The sequence below is a fragment of the Cryptomeria japonica genome, chromosome 8 (genome assembly GCF_030272615.1).
Source record: "Cryptomeria japonica chromosome 8, Sugi_1.0, whole genome shotgun sequence".
NCBI classification, from domain to species: domain Eukaryota; kingdom Viridiplantae; phylum Streptophyta; class Pinopsida; order Cupressales; family Cupressaceae; genus Cryptomeria; species Cryptomeria japonica.
Genome location: NC_081412.1, coordinates 81,155,015 through 81,176,196, shown reverse-complemented (window position 1 = coordinate 81,176,196; position 21,182 = coordinate 81,155,015). Strand labels below are relative to the sequence as shown.

At 35.7% G+C, this 21,182-nt stretch overlaps 1 protein-coding gene across 1 annotated transcript in view; it reads left to right on the top strand.

The window, feature by feature from the left end:
• LOC131038426 (nuclear-pore anchor) overlaps window positions 1-21,182 on the top strand; it is a 134,254-nt gene that overhangs the window by 45,211 nt on the left and 67,861 nt on the right. Inside the window, exons 17-34 of the mRNA XM_057970860.2 lie at window positions 9,245-9,358; window positions 9,524-9,602; window positions 9,764-9,807; window positions 9,921-9,994; window positions 11,391-11,493; window positions 11,600-11,734; window positions 11,814-11,912; window positions 11,995-12,036; window positions 12,254-12,307; window positions 12,699-12,878; window positions 12,967-13,014; window positions 17,557-17,604; window positions 18,133-18,216; window positions 18,348-18,422; window positions 18,517-18,701; window positions 18,795-18,897; window positions 19,791-19,907; window positions 20,992-21,084. Coding sequence (XP_057826843.2) covers window positions 9,245-9,358; window positions 9,524-9,602; window positions 9,764-9,807; window positions 9,921-9,994; window positions 11,391-11,493; window positions 11,600-11,734; window positions 11,814-11,912; window positions 11,995-12,036; window positions 12,254-12,307; window positions 12,699-12,878; window positions 12,967-13,014; window positions 17,557-17,604; window positions 18,133-18,216; window positions 18,348-18,422; window positions 18,517-18,701; window positions 18,795-18,897; window positions 19,791-19,907; window positions 20,992-21,084 — 1,677 coding nt within the window. The remainder of the gene's footprint in view (window positions 1-9,244; window positions 9,359-9,523; window positions 9,603-9,763; window positions 9,808-9,920; window positions 9,995-11,390; window positions 11,494-11,599; window positions 11,735-11,813; window positions 11,913-11,994; window positions 12,037-12,253; window positions 12,308-12,698; window positions 12,879-12,966; window positions 13,015-17,556; window positions 17,605-18,132; window positions 18,217-18,347; window positions 18,423-18,516; window positions 18,702-18,794; window positions 18,898-19,790; window positions 19,908-20,991; window positions 21,085-21,182) is intronic.

The following is a 21,182-nucleotide window of genomic DNA, read 5'->3' as shown; positions in this document are numbered from 1 at the left end:
ATTTTTGGATTTCCAGAGGAAATTCAAGATAATTGTCTGTTCTCCTTTTGATGTTGATCTTTACTCTTTACCTTTTAGTGTCTTTCTTTGATGCCTCCATGATGTGACATCCCTCTCTTTCATCCATCACTATGAATATCTTTGATCCCTTCAAATTGTAATGTCTTCTCTCCATTATTCCAAGTGCTTACTTCTTGCATCAGACCATGATGTTGCTGGCAGCCAGTCATTCATTTGATCACCTACAACAACAATCAAGATAGCATCAAACACATATGGTATATAGAGATTTCATGCATTTTGTGAATTCTTTAATCTAATATGTCTTCCTAAGGACGCTCTGATATTTTATGTTTGAAGGCCTTAGGCCTGATTTGAACTACTTCAAGGTCTGATTTTTCCACCTTTTGTAGGTCTGGTTTTTGGATTCCATCAAGTGGTCTACAAACTTGCTGCTATTCATTACCTACCTAAGCTGTGGATTTGGGAGGCCACAGGAAATGTCCTAGAGTAGGTCGAGGTTTTCATGGCCAAGTGGAAGTGATCACTGTTGGCTGGACTTTTGGGGGGGCACTGACAGTATCTTATAGCAGGTCGGGGTTCTGGACCTCAAGTGGAAGTGCCATCAAGACAAGCTGTGGATTTGAGCCCCAAGTGGAAGTAGTAACTTCCTCTCTTGTCATTATATTTTTTGTTCATTTTTTCATCATCTTCAACCCTTCCATGTTGATCTGACGTTAAAATCATTCTTACCTTTCTTCATAAAATCAACCTCATCTTCCTTAATGTGGGAGGAAGGCAATATTCTTCCTAGCATCTTAGGCCGGGCCTTTCAAGGTCAAGTGTAAGTCATCCAAACATGGCCGAGCTTTTGAGCATATATTGGAAATGAGCAAGCGTGGTTGTACTTTCCACTCTTAATTAGCTGACTTTACTAATCTCAAGTAACATCATCCTTCAAAATATTAAGTATTTACCTAAACAAGTGCTGATCCCATCAAGTAGGACATGCTCATCCTAGCTGGACTTTTGATAGCCAAGTAGTCTAGGATAGGCCGTGCTTTTGGTCACCAACTGGAAGTGAAAGATGAAGCAAGTTGTGGATTTGTGGGGTGGTTGGAAATGACCTGACTTGTCCCCTTTTGCTGTTTGTAGCACTTCATCCATTTCGAGAGTTCCCCATTCAATTATCAAAGTAACCTCATCATCAATAAGGCTTCTTTAATATTGCCTATGCCATGACCACCCTCTCACCAAGCATTTCACTTCATTTGGCTGTCCTCCACACTTAAACCCAACATTCCCATCCTAAAAACTTGAAAGCTGCATGGTGATGATCAAATGAAATGATCATCCCAAATCACTCATCACCAAGGCATTGAGAGCTAAATTGACATCATTCTAACTTAAAGAGAGAGACATGACTTGATCACTTCTTGACAATCTAAGGCACTACACGTCCTCAAGTAAAAGGTTGAGAACACTAAAACTATTGCCAAGCCAGATGACTAAACTAAGACAACTAACCTAGAAAGCGAAAAGTAGGGGTCCCCATCTGCAATGGGGCAATGTGTGAAAATGTCACAACATCTAGCGCCACATCGAATAAATGTTCCTGAACATTTCAAAGACAAAGACCCAATCCACACTATCAAAAGACTAGGAAACATACTTAAAAAGGAAGAATAATCCCAAACCGTATCAAGGCACTTAGTCTTTGATTACCCATGTGCGTGCAAATGCATTCATTACGACTCACAAGAACATCGTAACCCTTAGAGTCCATCGTGATTAACTACGTAGTTTGTGCAAACTTCATAAGCATCTCGGATAGAGCCTCATTGCTAGTGAACGTTTATAGCCTCGATGAGATTATTGATGTAATATCACGAATATTGCTCCATTGCCAATCGGACGTCCGTATCCCAGATGTAGTTACTCGCATATTCCAAAAGCCAAATGCTTTGATATTTCATTCTTTTCACCTCTTTCTTCTTTTCTCTTGATTTTCTCTTTTCTTTCTCATTTTCTTTCCTCATTTTTTCACACTTTGCAATTTGGCTCGTAAGCAATGAAGCCCCCTTGGGTTTGAAAATTATAGTGGCAATAAAGAAGTTACAGTGGCAATAAAGAAGAATTTCAAGTGTGTACAATATAGTAATCAAAAGATGTTGGTATCTAGACACAATAAGTGATTTCCTTCCGAGTCAAGTACAAGTCTTAACCAAATGATAAAGTTGGAGAAGAACAACTTCGAATTCAAAAGCAATTCATAAATAGATATTTGAGAAATGGATCAAACATAAGATCCAAAATGTGCTAACGTATGAGAAAACAACACAAATGCCTTTCCCATAAATGAAGGCCCCACTTAGGATACCTGTTGACGTGTTTGAAATCACATCACTACGGTTCCATCCGACCAACGCGGAATAGAATACTAAGAATCCTATCCTCTCTTGAGATAAGGAAATCCCTAGTGCTGTTTTTAATTGATTAATGGGGATTACCTTAATGTTTCGGTTGTCAGGTTTTGATTGCAGGATAACTTAGTGGTTTGATGTGTTTTGCTGGAAACACAAAGGGGACTTAAGGTTAGATGACTGACTTTTGAGTGAGTTATATCAGTTGATTTCAGTTGGATTGATACTATCTTAGCTAGATTATATGGTTTCTTCTTGGTAAAAAAAGGAGAAAAAGGAAAGGGGAAAAGAGATAGAGAAAATCTGATTAATTAATCTAAGATAACATGTTCAGGAAAACAGACAGAAACCTCCAAAAAACCAGATTTAACATTATTAGCTATTAAAGCACAATTCTGTAAAAATCCAGTGCAATCTTCAAAGGGAACTAAATTTTCATGCTACTAAACATAAATGCAGAATTTTGACATTCATTCACTTGTTTTTTAACAACCGAACTGAGCATATAAATGGGTTCAGACTAACCATGCAGGGGGAGTGACAATCAGTTAGTCCTTAATGGTATGAACACCAAGGCTTCTATCAAATGTTTATCCTAAAAATGCTATTTGAAAATAAAAGACAACAAAATAATTGAATGGTGAAGGAGACCATGCACTCACAAAGAAATGAAACAACTTTAATTTCCATTAATTCTGCATAAATTTTGCCAGAGCTTCAACAACTTTAAATAGATTTTCAGAATTAGATGAATGGCCAAGATTTAAACAAAGCAAGTGGCCCAGATTCATCTGTACAAAATAGTACCCATGCCCATAAATAGGAGGTAAATATCAACAACCACCCAAGGAGGAACAATAACTACCTAAAAAAGGCAATTAATTACTACCAACAACAGCTCAAAAAGTGCACATGCACGGAGCTCAAAATTTACAGCTGACTTGGTAGTTAAACATGAACTTTATTGCCAAAAGTGCCTATTAGATTTTTAAAAGAAATATGCATTTTATGAAGGCACTTTTTCCTTTTCAGCTGCAGATCCTTTTTCCGGAAATTCATCCTTGACACTCAAATAGTCCTTCTAGAGGTCTCGACCTGTCGTACGTTCTGCACGAACATACTCTTGAAACCTGATGCACAGCTGGAATAGCACCGTGAACTGAGGTATAGGAGGATGACGTATCTTATATTGCATGCCTTCTAAATGATGATCTACGTGCTTTAAACCATCCTTTCAGTCGGACCGATGAGCCTCAAAACATAACATATCTGAATTCAATTTACTGGCAAAATCCAGATCCTCCGTGGAGTAGGCGATCTTATCCATTCTCAATCTATCCTTCCAGTCTGGCTGCATTATGTCATCGGACAAACTATTCTTCCAACCCAAAACCATTGATCGGAGGATTGTCCCACCAAGGTCCCTCATGTCCCTCAAAATTTCCTCGCATGCCTCTTGCTCTTTGTTAATGGTATCTTTTGTTTCGCTCTTCATGGTGATGGTCCAATACCATTCTTTTAAAATGCTGGTGTTATAGGGATCCAGGATGGCGGACAATGTAGGAATCTGTGCTTGGGTCCAGAAAAGAGCCCTCATGAGGGGAAGAGTTGTAGCAGCGACCTCATGAGCCCCGAGGCATTCCCGCTTTACCTCGAATAATTTGACCAAAATGGTCTCTCGGTGGTGGGCCATTTCTTTTACATCTTCAATGATTAGCTCTCCCCTTTCTTTAATGCTTCAAATCCATTCCTTGATAGCCACGACGGTATCTCGTACTCCTGCAAACTCTGTTGTTGTTCTTTGCGCCAATGCTGATGGGGGAAGATGGGATTCAGGGGCATTATGCAATGGCCTTAGCAAGTGATCAATGTACCCCTCGGCCTGCACAACACGAACTCGGTACATGTTTCTGTCAGCAGTCATCTTATCGAGTTGCCTGAGCATGTTTTGCACGGAGTCCTTGAACTCCTCCCTTTCCTGTTCTTTGGTGGCTTGTCCTATTGGGACGGTCGTAATGCTCTAATCGACCAGCGCAATTTGATCTGCTGGCTTATCGACAGGAGGGGTGGCGATATGGATGGTACAATTCCTTTGCTCGTCCTTGGTTATGCGAGAGTAGGTCTTAGGCTTTTTCTTCCCTTTGGACTTTGTTTCCCCTATGCGAGAGAAAATGTCCTCCAAGTCGATAGGTGGCTTGGTGGCTGCCTTCCGCTGTGCACGAGCAACTAACCAGTCTTGAGGTATGGTCTGCCTGGATGCTATGGTCAAATTCCCACTATGCTCTTTAATGCTTTCAGCTGGTTCATTGCATATCTGTAACTGATTTGTTATAGGAGGAGTGGAGGAAGTGTCCAGTCCTTTGCTCACGGCTGAGTTTTCCCCTACCTCACTGAACAACTGTCTGGTATCCCCATGTGATGGTTGTTCCTTAGTTCTATTAGGCTCGTGGGTCTCATCCGCCCTTTGTTCTCCTTTGATGGTGGTGTCATCTTTGTCGGTACTATGCAGTTACAATTTGTGCCGACTCCCTTGGGTGAGTTCATGTATATCAGCCTCTTGCTTGGATGGAATTTCTCCTTTCTCAACTTGATTTTCAGGTTCGCCAAAATCAATGATCCTCACCTTTGTATTTAGCTTGTCTTGTTCCGGAGGATTATCAGCTTCAAATGCATCAACATCGCTCTCGGAAGGCGGAGCAGGTATATAATCAAGTTCAACTACGTCATCATCGGAATTGGGTCCTTGGATGATGAAGTGACTTCTGGCCTTCTAATATGGATCTTCTCCCTTCTAGTCCTTTTAGATGTCTGAGTCCCTCTGCTAGCCTTGGCTTTCTTCCTTTTTTCGGGCCTCTCAACCTCTTCCTTTGGTGCACTTGAGGTTCCCTCATCTTTAGAGGACCGAGAATCAAGACTACCCATCATATGGTAGGTGAATTGAACTCCCTCATGGGTTAGTCTCTCAATCTGCTGGTATAACCATTGATCGGTGTACCTTCCCGGGGCTGCCATAACTGCCTCAAAATCAGTGATTGGATCCTGTGACCAATCGATGCCTGACAAGAGATGCCTTACTGCCTCAAACTCCCGAACTTGTAAGCAATTTCCAGAATCTGTTACCTGATCTGGGCCCTGACGGTATTCATAAAGTCGCATTTGTTGTACACTTAACCTTGAATATTCACGCCGTCGGACCTCATAGTCATCAGAACAATTCTTCCAATAGTCTTCAATTGATTCCTTTGCTCTGTAGTGCTTGCTGTAGGCTCTCTTTGCCAAATTGTCATGATCATAGTTTAAAAACTCGTGGACTCGCCACGGACTCGGGGGAGCCACGAGTCGACTCGCCAAGGACTCGCGAGGCGAGTCCTGGCGAGTCCATTTGAAAGACTCGCGAGTCTTTTGCATGGACTCATGCGACCCAGAAAAACCATCAGGCAAGCTTTAAAAATGAGTTTTTTTTCGTTTTTTTTGCCTTCATTTGGCTTAACTCCCCCCCTTTTTGACTTTTTTGGGGGTTAAGGGGTAACCCTAATTGGACGTGGGCCAATAGAAAAATAACACCCGACGCCTTTATAAAATAATAAAAGTATTTTTGGCCTTGCACACTTAACCTTGAATATTCACGCCGTCGGACCTCATAGTCATCAGAACAATTCTTCCAATAGTCTTCAATTGATTCTTTTGGCGCATGCCGTAGGCTCTCTTTGCCAAATTGTCATGATGTTTAAAAACTCGTGGATTCGCCACGGACTCCGTGGGAGCCATGAGTTGACTCGCCAAGGACTCACGAGGCGAGTCCATTTGAAAGACTCGTGAGTCTTTTGCACGGACTCGCGGGTCTTTCAGATGGACTCGCGCGACCCAAAGGAACCATCAGGCAAGCTTTAAAAATGAGGTTTTTTTCGTTTTTTTGCCTTCATTTGGCGTAACTCCCCCCCTTTTTGACTTTTTTGGGGGTTAAGGGGTAACCCTAATTGGAGGTGGGCCAATAGAAAAATAACACCTGATGCCTTTATACAATAATAAAAGTATTTTCGGCCTCGCACACTTAACCTTGAATATTCACGCCGTCGGACCTCATAGTCATCAGAACAATTCTTCCAATATTCTTGAAAATTTGGTTGAGTATAATACTTTATAAACTTATCGAACACATATGCGAGATAAGAACACCAAGACACAAAATTAACGAGGAAACCCTAATGGGAAAAACCACGGCAATAAATGCTTATATATGTATAGATAACTCTTTTTACAATGTTTGTAGGCACCAACCTACTAGATGCACCAACCCCTAATTTTGTTTGTGTGCAGAAATAGAGAGAGTAAAAGATGAAACCAGAGTAAAAGGGAAATGTTTCGAGTGAGCTTAGATTATGAGAAACATAGAATAAGAAGAATACATTGTTTTTGTCTTGAGATTCAAAATTCTATATGCCTCTCACACATGTAAATGAGCTGCAACTATTCCTTAGCTTTCAAATGCATTTTACAATTTGGCATTTATTAGAATATTTAATTCTATGTTAGTCACCTATTTTTAGTTCCTTGTTTAATGGTCATCTACTTTTTTTATGTAATTAGCTTTAAGCTTAATTTTAGCTTTTACTTTTAATTTAGTGTTTAGCTCTTTAGTCTTTTACTTTAACGTTTTGTTCTATTTATAGAACATCGTTGTGTAGACTCTTTATGTACGTGTGTATATCGTTCAATGTAACTATCTGATTATTGAATCATTCATTCAATTATTTTTCAGCATTTACGTACCAACAATCAAAGAATTAATACTCAAACATGATGTTTATTTTTCAAGATTTGGACTCCACAATGGTCATATAGAATGATGTATGTTTTATGCATAGTTGAAAAACTCGTGGACTCGCCAAGGACTCGCGAGGCGAGTCCGTTTGAAAGACTGGCGAGTCCATTTGAAAGACTCGCGAGTCTTTTGCACGGACTCGCGAGTCTTTTAGATGGATTCGCGCGACCCAGAAAAACCATCAGGCAAGCTTTAAAAATGAGTTTTTTTTCGTTTTTTTGCCTTCATTTGTGTAACTCCCCCCCTTTTTGACTTTTTTTGGGGTTAAGGGGTAACAGACTTGCAAGTCTTTTAGATGGACTCGCGCGACCCAGAAAAACCATCAGGCAAGCTTTAAAAATGAGTTTTTTTTCGTTTTTTTGCCTTCATTTGTGTAACTCCCCCCCTTTTTGACTTTTTTTGGGGTTAAGGGGTAACCCTAATTGGACCTGGGCCAATAGAAAAATAACACCCAACACCTTTATAAAAATAACACACGTGTTGCCCCTTGACCCCAACTTGGGGGCGCTGCCCCCAAACCCTCGTCAAAAAATAGAGGGGGAAATTGCGCTGATGGAAGTAGGGAAAATTTAACCTCGGAGTCTGATGAGGCTCCATATAACAACATAATTAGCATTGAAGAAATCTTGGTATTATACATTTTAGAGTTGAATGTTTGAAACTGAGTATGAATGATGAAATTTCAAATATTGCGCGTTTGTTGATCATATGACATGTGTAATGTTTCAATTATGGCTCTTATGTTCTCTAAATGCGTTAATTTCTTTATGTTTTTTTTGTTAGACTACGGTTTTTTTTTTGCCGAGTCCTTGCCGAGTCTTTTGTGAGTCTGAGTCCAAATTTTTGGTTTGCCAAGTCGGTGGCGAGTCCAAGTTTTTGAACTTTGGTTTTATGATCTATCTATTACAGATTCTTTGTTAGGTTACAACAGGTATATTACTTTCACAGAGGTGGTGGCCCTTGCATACATGCTTCTTGGTTTCAATGAGACTTGACTTTTAACATTATTCTGTATTTTCTATTTGTAAAAACTTGAAATGAATTCTTTTATTAATACTTATTGTAGACACCTAAAATTGTCCTGTCTAATTAAATAAATATTTTTATTTTTTTAATTATTTTATCCTAAGTCTTCTATTAATTAAATAAATCTTTATTTATTTAGTTAATTCATTTATTCTCTTCTAGCCTTTTTTCTCATTTAAATAAATACTTTTATTTATTTAAATTATCCTTTTCTAAATTAAATAAATACTTTTATTTACTTAATTGATCCCACTTCTTCTATTAATTCATTAGCCTTTTCTACCCATGACACATGTCATTCATCTCTTAATTCCTACACTACCTACCCTCTCATTATTTTCTTATTTCTTCTACCTACCCTCTAATCTTAGCTGACCATTTATCTTTTACACCTCTCAATCTTATCCCTCCATTTTTTATATTGTCTTCTATATAAGGAGATGCTTCCTTCATTATCAACCCCAACTTCTAGCACTCCTGAGCATTCTAGTATTCAAACTTTCATATGCGATCAAACCTACTTGCAACCACATTTTCGTTCTTTGTTGAGCTCTTGTGCACACGTAAAATTTGAGAGCAAATATATCAAGCAAGATCAATGGAGATAGGAAGAATGGAGATTCAAATCCTATTGGACATGTGATGGTATAATCTTTGTGATTTCGCTGATTTGCATTGTTTTAGGTAATCTTCATATGTTATGGTGGATCTTTGTTGTTGTTAGGCTAGGCTTTGTAGTTGAATTCATTTAGTCTTTCAATATTGTTGTTCCATCATCCACTTTCACCATAAACACTTATTTGTTATTGTTCATCCTTTGCAAAATTAGTTATGAATTGTTTATTCTTTTATTAATGCTTATTTTTTATTGTTCATCCTTTGCTTGTGTCTATGATGTACATGAATGTAATTTGGTTCTCCATTGACATTCACATAATTGGTACTTGGGAATTGCTGTTGATGAATTGCTCAGGAGGCATTTGATACCGAGCTTAAGATGCGAACTGATGAGGCTGTCTCCAAAGTTTCACTTATTTTAAAAAAGTCTGAAGAGCAGTCAGGCATGATAGAGTCCCTTCAGGGAACAGTAAGTTATGGGCTGGATTCGGGATTTGAGATTATTAGGTTAGATGGGGGATCACAGTTCCGTGTTTCTTTAACAGTAGAATTTGTGTTTTTAATATGAGACAGTTTTGTTGTGCTGTATGTTTCTGTTTTGGATAGCATGCTCCCTAATACTATTTTGAAACAGTTGGGAATGTATAGAAGGCTCTATGAGGAGGAAGTCAAAAATCGTTCTTTCTTCCAGTACCCTACTGGGGGTTCGTCTGGTTTGTAATTTAATGAGATTTAATTTTTTACTGTATAATTTTGTTGGATGCAAAGGACATCCAATTGAACAATATAGCTATATCATGAAAGAGTTGGATTTGCTTGTTGCAATTGTTCAGAAAGTTATCGATTGACAGTAAATTGGATGTGTTTCTTGCAGGTGATGGGAAGAAAGACCTCAGAAGGCTTGTAGAAGTTTCTCAGGCATGGTGAATTTATTGTGCACATTGGATTATGAATATGGAATGTGGCAATGCTTCAAGACAATTTTGTGTTTATATTTGAAAAGCATGTCTTTTTTCGAAAATAAATTGCAGGAAACAGTCCAGAAGACACTAGACCAGGCCACTGAACGCATTAGATGTCTTGAAGAAGATATAAAGACTGCAAAGTATTTATTCTAATCCTCTGTTACAGTAAAGTAGGAAATATATAATCTTTGTGTCTTTCCTTTTATGGGGATTTTATTGTTGAACATTTTGATTATCTTCTGTTTTGCTTTCCTCAACAGAATTATGTATGCTTTATCTAAAACTCACCAGATTCAAATGGATTAGCTGGTGTTACAGATAAATTGCCGAACTTGATTTTTTATTTGAGATCATTGAAGTATCATCTTGCATAACTGTTTACCATTATAATGTAAAAATTTCTCTCTACATTGCCTGTTGAGAGGAAATGTTTTTTTGAGGTATATGTTGCTTGGCAAAGTCTACTCCTGAATTTGGTCATGATATCAAGACCCAGATGGTACAAACATTTAATATTATATACAGCACCTCTCATGAGCTTCGATGAAGGTGGATTCATACACCATCTTAGTGCCTAGCTTGTTTACATCCTTGTATGTGGTCCTGGCAAGGGTATTCTAAAAATAAGTTTCTTGTCAAGTACCATGAAAGCATTGAAGGTTTACTAGTTCAATAACTTTAATTTGTCTGACAAGATTTGTTGCATTAAGCATTTTATCCGTGGTTAAGCTCTTTTCACATGCTACATTATGCATGTTTAATTTGTTTGAAGGATTAAAACTGTGCTCTGTTCATGTCTGTGGATTTAGTTTTTGAGATCATTGAAAATTTCATTTTGCATAACTATCAACTACTTCATTTGTTAGTATGTCAGGCATTATCTCTGCATTGCCTTCCGGAGATATTTTTACATGTAGGTCAGTTGAAAAGGTCTATGCTTAACTTTGGTAATGAGATTAAATCACATGTGGTACAAAATTAACTTGAACAGTATATAGGGCACCTCTTTCGGGTTTACACAAGGGTGCACTCATAAATTAATATTAACATCTGACTTGACCACAAGCTCAAAAGTGAGAGCTATTTTTTACCTTGTATGTTGTCCTGTCAATGGTACACTAAAAACAAGTATCTTGGTCATAACTTTAGAAGTATTGAAAAGTAGATTAGTTCAATTCATCTGTTTGAGATTTTTGGCATAAAGTATCCTTGTTTTTCTTGGGCTCTTGGCACATGCTATCTCATGCATGCTTAGTTGTGTTTAAGGATCGAAAGTGTTATCTGTTCAGGTCTATTGACGCATCTTATAAAAAGTGTGGTGTGATTCCATTGACTGGTCTTCCATGGCAGTGGTTTGTCTCCATGAATTCTGGAAACCAAATGCACTTAATTGTTAAAAAAATAGCATTTTTACTATCAAAGTAGGGTGATAAAAGTATATTTCTTTACACAAATGTATGTTTTTTTGGTTTAGTTGTTTTTAATTCTTAACAAACTTTTGTACTTTCTATTAAGAGGTCTTTATTCTTTGATCAGACATGAAGCATATACGCTTCGCTCTGAGCGTGACAGACTCCTTTTGGAAACAAATTATGCTCGTGAAAGGCTAGACTCATTTATGAAGGATTCTGAAAACCAAGTAAATATGTATTTTTAAATTTTGTTGTGTTTGTTTTAAAGAAAAGGCTTGTTTCATATGAAATTTATTTATTATAATGAATGAAATTTTTCTGCTATATTACCAGCGAAATGAGATGAATGCTGTTCTAGCAAGGAATGTTGAATTCTCCCAACTTATAACAGAGTATCAGCGAAGGTTACGAGAAAGTTCTCAGAATGCTCAGGCATCTGAAGAACTTGTTCGAAAGCTTTCTGTAGAGGTATGAAGCAATTTCGGTGGAGTGAAATCATGCTTTCTAAATTTGCTCATGTAGTTTTAAGCATGATACTCTTGCACAGGTTTCTGTCTTGGAACACGAAAAGAATATTCTTTCCAATGCAGAGAAGAGGGTATCTGAGGAAGTAGTTGAATTGTCAAAAAGAGTTTATAAGTTACAGGTAATGGTTTTTGAAAAATTGTACAATGAGGTATTCTTTTCGGGTTTGATTAGTTATTTTTTAATATATTGTTATATGCCAGGCAACTCTAGATACGATCCACGATGTTGAGGAGGTTCGTGAGGTATGTTACTACTGAATCTAATTATGCTGCTGAAAAGTGAGGTTGTCTATATTTTGCTTTTATTTTGAAATCTTTAAAAACATCTATATTTTTTATTGCTAATGTTTTGAATAGTTTTTGTTTGTATTTCAGTGTTTCTTTTTTATTATTTATATACATGCAAAATTAATAATCATATTTTGTTTCAAATGTTTTACAATTTTCCTTCCATTTGCAGAGTTCGAGAGTAGAGGAAAGAAAGAGACTAGAAGATAAGTTAAATTCTTTGCAGGTAATTATCAGGTTTCTCCTGGCATGCTTTATAAAGGTTCAGTTTTGTGCGTTAAATTTCTCTGCTTGATGAAAATCCTTTTTAGACATGAAATATTGTGAAATTTTAGTGAACGGAGTGTCTATAATAACTTTTAAATTAGTGATATTCTTTTGCTTTGGAAAATATTGATGTTTCTCCAGTTATTAATAAGCTATGGTCATTTTACTCCAGTGCTTATCTTATTATGTCTTTCTTTATTTGAATTTTGAAATTTTTTCTAAACTTTCTACCAATTTTCAAAAACCATGACCATAATTAGATTGTTTGATTATTTGAATTGTCATATTAGCATATTTTGAACATTGTTATGGCTTTGCACAAAGTAACTGAGATACAATTTTAAATGTAGAGAGAGTGGGCAGAAGCAAAAGAAGAGCTTCAGTTAGAGAGAGAACATGTTCGGAATCTTGCAAATGAAAAAGAGCAAACTTTAAAACAGGCAATGTCACAGATTGAATCAATGAGCAAGGATTTGGCCAATGCCTTACAGGCAGTGTCTTCAGCAGAAACAAGGGCATTGGTTGCAGAGGTCTTTATTAGTTTTGATTCCTTTGCATGGAATTGATATTGTTATTTGTATTAAGAGTTTAATAACTTATTTGTAAGTGTTGTTACAGGCCAGATGTTCTGATCTGGAGGCAAATCTAAAGAAGGTTGAATACAAGGTAAGTTTTGGGCTGCTCGTTTTGTATTTATATGGAAGCATTCAATTTGATTTAACTTAGTGCATTTATCATTTTGATTTTCTCTTTTCTCTTGTGTGCTTAGTGTTTGTTAGTGATAGATTTGGTATTGGGGTTTCGAGATATATTTTGAATTGCAATTACTAATGCGAGTTATTATGTCATTTAGTTGAACATTAAATATTCTTTGTCTTATTTATCTTAAGGCTTTGTGCGTCACAGCACTTGCCTGGTCATTCTTTTAGCATTATTTTGAAACTTGGATAAACACTGCCTAAAGTCTTTCTTAATATCCTTTAGAACAATCATATGAGGTAAAATTGGTCATTCTTCCAGATGACAAATCTGCCCTATTAGATGCACATGGTTAATACCATGATTTTCGCTATTATCATCATCAACCTCTCAAAATCTGGAAATTATGCCCTCAAAATCAAATCCCACTCTCCCGTTATTAATATGGATTAGTCATTAGACCATTATCAATATCAAATTACTTATACCATTAACTGCAACAATATTTTTGAATTGTAAGCCTTACCAAGAGAAGTGGATAGTGAAGCATCTATAGCCATATGACAAGAACAAGTATGATCCAAAATCACAGTGTGAGCATGTAAAGTATGGGGAATAATTGAAGAAATCATGTTAACATTGGCATGGCTGTGGCAATTCCCATTTTGTTGAGGACACCTGTGTGACATATTTTTGTTTGAATTGATTCGGTTTACAACACTTCTTGTGACAAATGCTCTTATGACGATCAGATTCTCTCAATAGCATAGCAATGATTCGTGGAGTCAGTTAGGACACATTGGGACATTTTAGACTGAGATCCAGAGATGGAGAAAAATGTGCAAAACCTTTGGCTTGACTTGTACAATTACAAAATTGTTAATGTTAACATGTTTTTCATTTAATTAAATTTCATTTTGATATATTCTAAATCAGGATAACAATACTAATGTAGACAATTAGTAGACGTTTACTAAGTTACAAATGGTAATGAGATTTATTTAGATACTTACTACTTCATTCATGGATAAAGCCAATGAATTGGTTGTTAGTTGTTACAAATTATTTTCCACAGAAATACACATTACAAATTACACAACTGCAGGAGTAAGTTAGGAGGACAATAAATACCATCATTTAGAAACTTCCTAATGAAGTGTACAGAAAAGAATTACCCTATGAAAAGCAGAAAAAGGAAATATTGAAGGTTGTTCACTTTTGAAGCTACAAATACCTGTCCGTATTTAAGAAAGAAAATTTAAGTTCTGAAAGATGATTGTTTCCATAAATGCATGCCACAAGAACAATAGAGTGGCTGCATTCCGTTTTGGAGGAGGATTTAGAGACGTGGGATCAATGATTCGCGAAGGTGGATCATGCTGTTGTTTTGGTTCATGCACAACAACAAATTGCTGTTCAGAAACTAGCTCTACAATTAAATAAAACAGCTAGCATGTTTGGCATGAAATTGGGATTGTTAATAGAAACTGAAAGCATTCAATGAATCTATAGTTCTACAAAATTAGTCCGTTTTTTTCAGGTTGTGGAACCTGATGATATGAGGAATGACAATGACTGTGATGGGATTTTTGAAGATATGCAGGTGATATGCCACCTTTATGCCATGGGAAGGATGGAAAGCATCTGGGGTACTGACTGTTTGGAATTCAAGCTGGGGAGATGGCTAAACGAGATAGAGAATGAATTGTTAGTATATGTGACATAGACTGTTTTCAATTTTAAGGTAGACGTCCATGAGATTCCAAAGGGAAATTGCAACAAATTAAAGTTAAGTTGATTAGAATTGAGTCGAGTCATTTAAATTAGTAATTTCATTTTTTTTTATAAGTTTAGTTTCTAATGCCTTAAGTCTGTCGATGGAGAGTGTGATAGTTTTTAGATGAAGTTAAGTTTTAATAGTTTCATTTGATAGAATCAATTGTCCATATAAAAGTGTATTTGGAGTGCATGATTGGTGGTACCCAAAATTCCCATGGGTTGTAGAAGAGAAGTTGCTAAGTAGCAAACCTCCTGGAGGATGCATGCGTAGGAGGTTGGAGGACATTCAGCGACATCTTGTCAGTCACTAATGATGGGATTGCAAAATTGTTTTAGTGCCATAGCTACTTGTGCTAAAGTGATTTTAAGCTAAGATAGGTTTCTAGGTTGGAGTGGTAACCATCTCATATTATTTGTGATCAGAATTGCAGAGATCTATAGAATGGTTGGATACAAGGAAATGAGAATTTAGTTCCCTATTTTGTATTTGTGACTGGATGTGTTTGTCCCCAGTCACATTTAATGAATGACAATGATTGGATGTGTACTTCCCCAATTAGAATTTGATAATTATGATTGGATTTGTGTGTCCCCAATCATAATTGTTGTGAACAGTTGCATGTGTCCATGTTCATAACTGTGATGTTGGATAGACATGTCTGGCCCTATCCAAATTTGCTGTATGACCTCAGATAGAAGTGTTAGTCCCTATCCTTGGATGAAAGTCCAGTCTGGTCAATCTTACTGAAGAAGCCTAGTTAAGCTAGTTCCACTATTTCTTGTAATAAGTAGATGTGTATTTTTGGTCCACTTATCCCCATTTAGAGAATGATGTAATATTTGGGGTGTTAGGACTTAGGAGTATTATATCATTAGGTTTGGTATATTGGTTGTACGAATATTTGTTTGTATTATGATTTTTTAAAACAACTCATTCTATTGAAAGGAGTGGCTATAGGGGGTAGAACAATCCTCCTAATATAAGAGATGTAACTTCTATAAATATGTAATATCCTATTAAACGAACCAAGAGAGTAGAAGCATTTATTATTCTGTGTTATATTTTGCAGGCTTCTTTTTGACTCTGTACAAATTTTATCTTATGACGAGTCCCATACCTGGTTTGTTGCTGGTTCATTCTTCTTCTCACATGAAGATAGATAGCTTTTCCACCATACAAGAGCATGCCCATGTATCTTTGAACGGGCAAACAAATATTATAGTGCTTCACTTACATTGTGTGCACTAAATTGTAGATCCAACTATTTAATCCAAGTATCTAGATTTCTTGCATCCACTTGACCTAAAAAGGTTTTTAGGTCCAGCTCTTACCTCGAATTCTCCTTTGCTCCAAATGTGTTCGTTACCACCTTTTTCTTCTTCTCCCTCATCATCTCCATTACTGAACTTCTTTGGCAAAGCTCCAGCTATAATATTGGCAGGTGACTGAACTTGTGTCATTTGGGCTTGTTGTCTAGCTATTTGATCTTGTTGTTTACTCATTCATTGCTGATGCTTTATCACTCATTGTATTTGGCTCTTTAAGGGTCAAACCATGGTAATCAAATCTCTCAACCTTATTTCTTGATTCCAATGATGATTTCCTATCTCTAGATTCTTCATAACTAAATCACCATCACATGAAGACCTTGGCATTGTCATACACACACTTAACCCTAATTACCATGAGTACAAATGGTTGAGGTTGTCGCTACAAATACATTCAACTGCTAAATTTACACATCTAAAATATTCGCTTTCAATCTAAATCTTATTGTGAATACAAACTTAATTCCATTGGTGAATGCAAACAACACACTCAATACACCATTCACAAAGACCCTCTTTTGGAGGGAAAGATTCTTCACAAATATTTTGCAGATCTTTGAAGACCTTGGCATTGTCATACACACACTTAACCCTAATTACCATGAGTACAAATGGTTGAGGTTGTCGCTACGAATACATTCAACTGCTAAATTTACACATCTAAAATATTCGCTTTCAATCTAAATCTTATTGTGAATACAAACTTAATTCCATTGGTGAATGCAAACAACACACTCAATACACTATTCACAAAGACCCTCTTTTGGAGGGAAAGATTCTTCACAAATATTTTGCAGATCTTTTTTGTCAGAAATGATTGTGAGAGGTAATGATATGGACTATAATTAGATTAATATTCAATCATTTTTAGCAATTACTTTAAATAGGGAACCATGTAATAAAAGATTTATCCTCAAGACACGTAACTTAGCTCTAAGCATTTTATTTTCTGAAAAGTACAATGTGTGGTGCCATTTGAATTTAGGGTCTGTCACATTAAGAGTCTAGAGCAGGGAATCTATCTTTTGGTTGACAAGTCATAAATCTAGAGGAGCACTGAGCCACATCCTCCTCCTAATGTTTAATGTATGATAGAATCATATTGGATCTATCAACTTGAAAATATTCCGGAGCAGCATCCTTTGCGTAAATTGTAATGCATTATAGAATGTGGATTGCATATGTCACCTTGAAAATATATTCCAATACAGAAAAAGTTGTTTACAGGTTTACGTAGCCAATGTTGGTGAGACTGTATTCTGGGTAGTTTTTTTATGTTTTGTAAATCTTTGATATTGCTGATCTTATGCTTGTTTGGGATTTTGTTTATTAATAATTTGATTTTGTGTCTTTAGACTGGAATAATATTCATATGGAACTAAAAATTGACTCCTATTGCAGGCATCTGGCAAAGAGATGGATATTAGTTCATTAGTTGATGAAGAGGAGGTAAATCTGCTTTCATATCCTTTAATGGTCAAAAATATAATTGTGTTTGTATCTAGGTTCTGTTTGAGTTGTTCCCTGAACATGGATTGCATTAAGCTATCATCAATGTCAATTTAATTTTTTGTAAGCATTTTTTTCAATGTGTTGAGAGTCTGTGGTAGTAGACAAACTTCTCTCCTTTTCAATTTTGGCTATGCTGAATACAGTCCATGTTGCACATGGATAATCTGGTACGTTTTGGTGCTGTCATTCACATTACCAATGCACTCTGTGAATGCACACTGTCATTTTTAATGGAAACTTTTATATCTGAATGTCTCATGAAAATTGAATTTTTAACGTCAATTTCTATTTAAAGCATTGGGTGGCATATTGAACTAATTGATTGTAAAATATGGTGAGATGACATTAAATTATTGTTCATTGCTGCACAAATAAAATTTCATGTTATACTATAGATATGAATTCTCGTGTAATATTCCCATATAAATTATATTTGAGTTGACTGCTGAAAGAAATATTCCTTAGGCTGCTATGGCATTGGAAAAAGCAAGAGAAGAAATTGAACGCCTGAAAGAAGACCTTCAAGCTTCGCATCAGCATGCAGAGCAGGTCAGTTAGTCTCTTTGGTAGGCATGGGAGTTCTATGCAGAATTGAATGCTTCCAGCATACACGTTGCATACTTTTTCATGGGATATTTTAACTATATTTGTTCTCTTCTAATTAGTGTTTTATTTTGTAGTTTAAGCGCATAGCTCAGGCTAATGAGGATGCACTCCAGCAAATAGAAAGGGCTCATGAACACTTTAAGGCTGAGGTACATTCTAAATTTAATATTTCATTTCAAGTGGATAAAGTTAATTCCAATTTTCTTATACAGTAAAGTACTAAGGATGCTACATTATTTGCAGGCGAACAAACTAAAACAGTCATTTGATGCTGAAATCTCTATGCTTAAAAGGAGGATAACAGACCTAGAAGCTGAAGTCACAGATAAAGAAATTGCATTGAAATCAGCAGTTGAGGAAAAAGAAAGTGTGCTTATCAATTCTTCAAAAGAAAAAGCAGATCTTGCAGATGAACTTTACTTAAAGACGTGTGTAAATTGAAGTTTCTGTTTTGTATTATAATTCAAAACTGGTATGATCTAAGAAAAAATTGTATAATGGTTTCTTATGATTGTATGCAGACGGCAACTTGAAGAAGCTCAGATTTGTATTGCTACTTTAAAAGAAGACTTGGAAAAGGAACACCAGAACTGGCGTACTGCTCAGAATAACTATGAGAGACAGGTACAAAAATCTAAGGTTAACAATAATTATTTCATTTTGCATTGTTTCGAATAGAGGCTTTTTTAATGTTAAATTAATATAAATATGATTATATAAATATGATGTAGTATTGCTATGGTTTGCTGAATGGTATCTATTGCTTGCAAGTTTATTTCATTTCTCCAAGGTTGTTGGTGCTATAATTTATCACTAAAAGTTTTTAACTTATACAGTGGAAATGGGAATTGGGATATTTTTGATGCAATCACCAAAGTGTTTGTGCCAACTACTATCATAGAGCTTGATAGAAGTCTCTTAATATAACTGTGATGCTAAGATTTAAATGAATATAAATTCCAGATAAATTGTAAAAATGATCAAGATGCTTCATGAAATTGGTTTTCAAAGGCTTGCAATACGATTGCAATATTAACATCATATATGGCCAATTCAATTCTAAAGCATTAATATTTATTTTGTTATTGGGCAAGTTGTACAATATTACCATTGCTTTTTAAAATCATGGTCATCTTTTGGGTTCTGAAGTATGTAATATTAATTTTTGCTTGTCACATTTTTATAATGGATTGTGCGATTACCCTATAAATTTTATGTGTTTTTCTCGTTTTTCAATGCATTCTTCTATTTTCCACTTTTGCTTTATCAATAGGTATTTTTAAATATTAATCACTTGTGTAGGTTTGAAAGCTGAAATCACGTAGTCTCAACAAATATAAGATATATAAAGCCATTCTAGTTTATGATCTGTTGTTTATATCTTAAACCCATTTTAATGTATGATCTGATTTCTGTACAATCAAAGTCATTGGAGATGTTGTTTGGTTACTTCTTATCAAATGTGTTTGTTGATGATCATGGTTTGATACATGGTGAGAATTTCTATCTGGCTATAGGTGCTTCTCCAAGCAGAAACTATACAAGAGTTGAGCAAAGCCTCTCAATCACTGGAAACCCTACAACAGGAAGTATTAGAGTTGCGGAAAATTTCAAGTACAGTAAAAAGTGAATATGTAAGTCCAATTTCCTTGGTTGCATTCATGAGTTGTCTTTCTAGTCTCGCTCTTATTGTTTTAGGAGTTTAAGGGTGTCAAGTTCGGTGTTTGATATTTTATAAGTGATATAATCAAGAGGTTCTTACAATTCAGTTTATTATGAATGTTCTCATTTCTTTTCTAAATTTGATAAGTAGATTTTTATTATTTATTATTTAAGCACCAAAACTCCTAATTTATTAGCTTAATTCTTATATTCTTAGGATTTTATTTTAATACTTATTCTTATTTAATTGTAATTTCTCTATTTTGAAAATCTAGTGGATTTATTTTGGATATAAAAATAAAAAATAAAATATGCAGATTTATCTCTTCAAACTTAATCAGTAACCCCTCCCCCCCTCCACCATACACACATTTTTTAAATCAGTTGATAAACTTTTTCCAGTATCTTTTTTACTCACTGAACGCACAACTGAAAGGGGATGGTTGTAAAAGTAATTAGAAATCTAAACTGTACTAAAAACTAAACAAGTATATTGATAGCCAGATCCCGTAAAACCAATTGCAATAAACTGAAATATAGGTTCCAAGTATAATTAATTTTTTTTAGTTTATAGTAGTTGCCACTTTATCCATGGTCATTCTTTACAGGAATGTTAAGTGTTATCTAAGTTTCATGCTGGAGAGCTTTGTTATGAGCTGATTCTTTCAATCTGAACCACCTATTCTAGTGTTCCGTCATCATCACCTAGTGTAAAATATTTGAAAGTTCTTTTTGTACTTTCCTGTGAAGTTTTATGTCTTGTCTGCTAGTTTTTGCAGTATTACTTGTTAGCTCGCTTCAACTTTTGTCCTTTGGTGCTAGAAAACTATGTTTATGTGTCAAATGGTGCTGTCTTGTATCCAATAAATCAGATTAAATATACATTGCAATTTCCTTTAGGATCATTCAATTTTGTTCATAGTATTGACTGTGCTCTGTATATATGAACTTCGGTTAAGATTTGTAGTTTAGTTTTTACATATTATTTTGTTTTATGGTGGATGGTTAAGGCTCCCTTTTCATTGCGATTGATTATTGCTTCGGCTTCTTTTACAGGAATCTTCAAAGGTTTCATGGGAGATGGAAAAGGAATCTTTGCAGTCTCTAAAAGCTGCTGCCGAGCAAAAGTATAAGGAGAGTGATGAGCAGGTAATAATTGCCTGTACAAAATATGAATGAATGCAACAGTAAAATGTGATTATAACTTCAGGGATTAATTATAGCTTGATACATTTGCCCATTTGCAT